Raw genomic sequence first — 6,000 nt, 5'->3', positions numbered from 1 at the left:
CTTGAGCTGACTTCCCTTCAATGGACACATCTATTATTTTTCAATCAGTGGGCCCCAATTCATGAAAGTACATCACTGTACCCTTCAGTCCATAGCTATTACAGCAAGAACTAAGCAAGTGCTTGAGTGCTGTTCTGAATAGGGATGTTTTCCTCAACTAAGACCAGTTAATCTTACTGGACTTATATTTATGTGGCTCTGATCCAGGAAAACTGCAAGGTGCAACTTATTTCTTAAGGTAGACTTAGCAGTAATCACTGACTGACAGAACAGCAACATTTTAAACAGACTGCTTAACCACAAAGATGGATGGTAAGAAACAATTTAGCGAAGGTCATATTTAGAAAAAGTGGCTGTATAAATCAGTGAGTTTTTCACTAGGTCCCTCATGATTTCCAAGATTTAGTTATTAGGCATAAAGGATGGTCTTTCATTCTTCTAACTTTCTTGAAATTGCATGTCAGGGAAGGGATGTAGGTAAAACAGTACAAACCCAAGAGGAGGGTAAAACGTATGGACACTGGAAAAGAAAAGAAGACTCCAATAGATTTCAATACATATGTTTACATTTTTACTTTGTTTTGCATTGCAGGCTCTCAATATCCCACTGAAATACAGTTAGCTTTAAATTAATAAACAGGTCATTTGTTCCTATATAAATAGCTGTCATAAAAATGCAGAGATTACATCACAGGATCCATCATTTAAATCTGTCAATAACAAAACTATTAGAGTGAGAGTACTGGTTTCTGTGAGGGTAGAGTGTTTACATAAAAGGTCTCATGTCTAAGGAAAGCTGCTGATTAAAGGAGATATTGGTAGGGATGCAGGTGATGCTTCAGTCAGATTCTGAACTCTCTGGCTCATTGATCTGGTACTGACTGACTGTCTCCGCCAAAGGAGCCATTGAGCCATCGGGTCGTACTCCCATTGGTTTTATAAACTCATCTCTGCAAGAGATTAAAAAAATCTTTATTAGCATAAGTACACATATAACAATCCACACTGCTATAATACACACACATGCAATCACACACAGCTATGTCCTTTTATAAAGAGAGTCTTTAAGAGGAAATTTGTACTGAAGCTCTCCATTTGAACAAGAAAGGGGAACAAAAAATTACCCAAGATGGGATGGGGGAAAAGGGGGAAAATAAAGACATTTATGTAGGCCAAACCTACAAAGCCAAATGAAAGCTACATGAGAAGTCAATGCTTAAACAATGAATCTGCTCCTTGTTTGAAATATACACACTAGCTTTTTTCCCTAAGAATTCTTTAAGAAATGGTCAATACAGTTTCACCTGCCATTCTAGGCAACCCAAATAATTAAAATAAATTATTTGATACATATTCATCTCATTCAGGGAAACAAATCAGTCAGAACACATCCTGCCAACCCAGACTCTAGTGGTACTTAAGTACTTGTTGAATCATTTCGAGTCAGCTGGCTTTTTTTTTAAACTATTGCTTTTGTTTGTGGTCATTTAATTACAGGATTGACAGCCATTTTAATCTCTTCAAAGCTCCAAAGGCCTTTCCACTGCTAATCCAATTATATCTACTCCACAAGCTACAGACCCATCGAAAAGATGATTAATTATTGATTAAGTCAATCAAAAAGTATTAGCAAAGATTTATTTAATCCTTACTTTTCATCACCTCATTTATTATATGTGGATTATGGCAAAGGCTGTGAGGTCAGAAAAGAACATTTTGGGTTTTCTTTACGGGGGGAAAATATTTTTCATTTTCAAGAGGTGCTTTTAAGCAGTGTGCAGGCCTGACCCTAATTTGCCACGTTTGAGAGGGAAAATGTTATGAAATTTGCCCCTTGTGCTCACAGAGAGTCATAAACTGGACCAGGAGAACATAGATACAGCAAAAAAAAAAAAAAGATATATTTCACTAACTCTCTGCCAGATCCAGATTATCTCCTTAGTCAGGGAGAAACAGAAGTACACTAGACATAGAAAACAAACCTCACTTTCTGCTGATAGCTGCTATGATAGCAGCTGCAAAAGCAATACCTGACTTCCACGGTATGAATGGTGAGCTAGATGTACAGGTCAGCAATGGTTAAACACCAGTCTCAAAAGAAAAATCAGGAACTGTTTCATTCTTGTGAGACAGATGAGAACAGTAATATTCAGGGAATAAAGGCTTCCAAGTATCACAGGAAAAAGCAGTATTTTCTATGCAGTGTGGTTTAGGAGACCCCAAACCTGATAAAGTCAGTGCATTTTGTTAAGTAGGACTAAGATGGATGGGGAGAGCTTGGTACTCATGTAAAGGCTGCAACCCCTGAATGCTGATGAGGATAGCCCCTATGCGTCTTCCTTGTAGTCCATTATCCAGGGTGATTTAGTATGAGATTTGAATTGCTTCTCTTGAAGGGGAGGGACTTGGCCACGTGTTCTTCTTCAGTACTGACTCCTCCTCCTTTTCTCATGCTGGTAATACAGTTTCTAAGATTTTCTCTTCGCCAAGTGACAGTGAATTTTATTCAGAAAGTTCTCTTGAGACCACATGTACCTAGAAGAACCCTGGAGGCTGGGAGTGTTGGAGAACGGCATGAAAAGAACTTTCAAAACCTAATTCTGTAGCGCAGGGGTGGCCAACCCGTGGCGCCGGAGCCACATGCAGCTCTTCAGAAGTTAATATGCATCTCCTTGAATCTTTGCACAAGCCCACGGTGACCAGCTTCCATAGCCGTTGCATCACATCACGTGATGTAACTGCTTGCAGCGAGCACATTACTCAGTTTGGACTCAGAAGTTTGGATTCCAGAGCTGCAGGTTGGCCACCCCGGTGTAGACCCAAACTACAATGAGGATCCACAAAGCTAGTGTCTTGAGATGACCCACACTGTTCTTGCTGAGATGGAAGCTCCCCACAAAGCAAGTGGTGAAACGTTTTGGAATCTTTTCAAAACCTGAAGGTCTTTGCTCTGAAAGGATGTAATAAAGAAGTTAGAAGCCTCACGGTTTAGAAGCCTAACGCTCAATAGTAGGCGACAAAATTCTCTGACCCCCTAATTCAGTTAGTCTTAAAAGCTGCATTTCAGCTACATAACTGTCTCTCACTCATGTTTAAATCTCCAGCCCTTGTAGAAAACTTGGTCATTGGACAGCCAACAGTCATGGATGCAGAACAGAATCACGGTGATTTATATTTTTTTAAACCAACGTGTGGAATGTGAACTGCCGAAACAAGACTGGGAACAAAGACTGGAACCCAGAATCCAAGCCCCCTTCACCATCCCACTCCCTGGGGAGCTCCCACTGCAATGGGTTAGTCAGATTCCCTCTTGTTGCTTCTCCTTCTGGCATCATACATCTTGTGCTCTTTTCTATCTAGTGACTTGGCTTCAACAGGTAAGGGTAAAGAGTGACTTGCATGCAACCTATGCTACAGCCTAGTGGTTAGAGCACTGTGCACATCCAGTTCTGCACTTCATACTGACATTCATGCTGATGGTGTCACTCAGGCATTGGGAGTGCTCTGTAAATGCCTAAAAGATCAGGGATTTGGACAGAGTATTGGTGAATTTCAGTGGTGCTTAGGTGGAAATCAAGCACTACATACTAGCTAGGTATGGATTACTTCTGAGCGCATGCACAAGCCTCAGCTGAGATGTCCAAGAACTTTTCAGCCCAAAATAGAGGTCCCTAATGATTCTACGCACCTACACAGTTTCCTGGCTGCCAAGAGGACTGATTAGGACCATACACTTTGTGAACTGGGCACCTAAATTCCACTGAAGCACCTCTGGGAAGGATGTACATCTAATCCCAGGTATATGAGCACTGTGAAAATTTAGAAGCAATCCTGAGACATACTGAAAAAACACCAAATAAATAAAACCAGGGGTGAACAAGGAAGAAGAAAAGGAGACAAAAAATGAACAGATCTGACCACCATAGGAGGACGTTAACAGAGATGGAGTCCCACAGAGACGGTACAACTAAACTCCATGAAAGTTATGTCACCAGTTTCAGTCAAGACCACAATTCACCCTTTGCCTCTAAAAGAAGTTCCTACTCCTATTCTTGTCCATACAGGCCCATGGAATGAAAAACTAAGAGCAATTAAACCAACCACAGCAACTGCTGAGGTGATGTAAAGGGCAAGGATGGTTGCTCACATATCTCAGGCCAATTGTAGTTTACTGAAGGTTCTATGCAGCAAACAGAAGTTTGGACTGCATATATTTTAGCCATCAACAGCTTCCAAGACAATCCATGAGGAGAGACAATTGAAAATGAATCTCAGAGCCATCTTAGAGGCAGAGCTTGGCAACTAAAACTGTTTATTCATATACCAGCACCTAATTCTCCCCAGGCTTAAAGATCTTACAGACGGGCATAGTCTGGAAATCTTCAAAACTCATCACGTCATCATCACCTTCCAATTTAGGCAGAAAGAAAAACCCTTCCTACAAAGCCTGAATAGATTATTTCTTTGTTAAGCAGTCTAAATGCCCTCAAAAAGTAACAACATCTGGAAGTGCCTCCAAATTTTCAGGATTGGAGATCCCCTATTTGAACTCTTTTTTTCCAATTGACATTCGGAATTCATTTTAAGATTGCAGAAGGAGGAGGAAGGAACTGGACATGCAGATCAAACACATCAGATGCTGGCTGCATAGATACAGTGTCCTAAGTCATTTCTGAGAACTAGGGGAAAGTCAAACAGCAAGAATGAATAAGCATGGAACACATCAAAGAAATACCATGATTTCTTTTCTCACCATAACTCCTTATAAAACTCAGTGCCACTCTGCAAAACTCATGTTGCAGGCCATTAGTTGGTCAAGCCAATTGTTTGACTCATCCTTCTAAACAAAATGTAACAGAAGGAAAGTAAATCTGGTTTCCTAGCTCATTGATACAATTTATGTTTTATTTTCCATGAGGATATTCAGAATTATCAAGTGTAATTTCACAAGACCATTTTAGTCTGTGATACGTCAAAAATAAGGTCAGCAATTTTCTTTTAGATCTGAATTTTCTATAATTTCTATGTATGGAATAGAAATAGAGGTTCATATACTTGATATTAACTTATTCTTACTAAAGTAAACCATTTGCAGAGTACAGAATAGCATTATAAATACAAATCAAAGTGCGACACAAGCAACATGTACTTCTCTCTAAAGGTTAAAATACACTCAAGAGTTTTGTACTGACAGCAATTACAACATGAGAAACTGACTTGCCCCCTCAAATGTACCATATACATGTATATGGTAATGGTGATCTCCTGTATTCCTCAACACTGTACATCAGTGTTTTGAACTACCACATATTCTGTCCTGCCCTCTCAAGTGCCACTATGATGCCTATCCCCAGAGGCAACCCTAGCACGGGCTAGGCAACCCCCTGGTTGCCATCTTGGAACCAGAAGTCCCGCCCTCTAACCCCAACCTTTGGTATCCGGACTGGCCTTGCTGGTGAGTCCTGCCAGCTTCCCCTGGGTCCTACTGCCTCGGCTCCTGTCATCTTTGACAGGCAGCCAGGAGCAGATAAATGTTAATTTTTAAATTTTTTAGGGGCCCCTGGGCTGGATAGTAAGGTTTGGTGGACTATATTTGGCCTGCGAGCTGTATTTCGCCCGCCCCTGCCTTACTGGCATAAACTGTCATAGCTCCACTCACTGTTGTGAGTTACTGGTTTAGCACTGGTTCCTTAAAGACCTCAACAAAGTTCTGGCATTTCAACACCAGCTGGTGACCTCTCTTGTTTAAAGGTGCAAGCTGGTATGTGGTACCCAGGTAGACACGGCCAAACCTACATGTAAGAAACCAACTTTTACATGTACGCTAGGCCCAGCTATACAATGTAAACTCTGTTGTCACGGTACAGGAAAGAGGTATTACTTCCCCCGCCACTAAGGGGAGGTGCATTGTGAGTTTTGCTGCATCTAGTAAATATATTTAAATGCAAATATATAAACATGCATATTTATGCATATTTAAACTGATTTTATAAAAATCCT

At 40.6% G+C, this 6,000-nt stretch overlaps 1 protein-coding gene across 3 annotated transcripts in view; it reads right to left on the bottom strand.

The window, feature by feature from the left end:
- Positions 1–547: 547 nt before the first annotated feature.
- RIC8B (RIC8 guanine nucleotide exchange factor B) overlaps positions 548–6,000 on the bottom strand; it is a 54,593-nt gene continuing 49,140 nt past the window's right edge. For 2 of the 3 annotated variants that reach the window (XM_019544788.1, XM_019544789.1), the window contains one exon: positions 548–950. In XM_019544788.1, coding sequence (XP_019400333.1) covers positions 839–950 — 112 coding nt within the window. In that variant the 3' untranslated portion in view covers positions 548–838. The remainder of the gene's footprint in view (positions 951–6,000) is intronic. The other variant, XM_019544790.1, reaches the window with a different exon arrangement.

The sequence above is a fragment of the Crocodylus porosus genome, unplaced genomic scaffold (genome assembly GCF_001723895.1).
Source record: "Crocodylus porosus isolate Cpor-Errol unplaced genomic scaffold, CroPor_comp1, whole genome shotgun sequence".
Lineage (NCBI taxonomy): Eukaryota > Metazoa > Chordata > Crocodylia > Crocodylidae > Crocodylus > Crocodylus porosus.
This window is presented reverse-complemented; position numbering and strand designations above follow the sequence as displayed.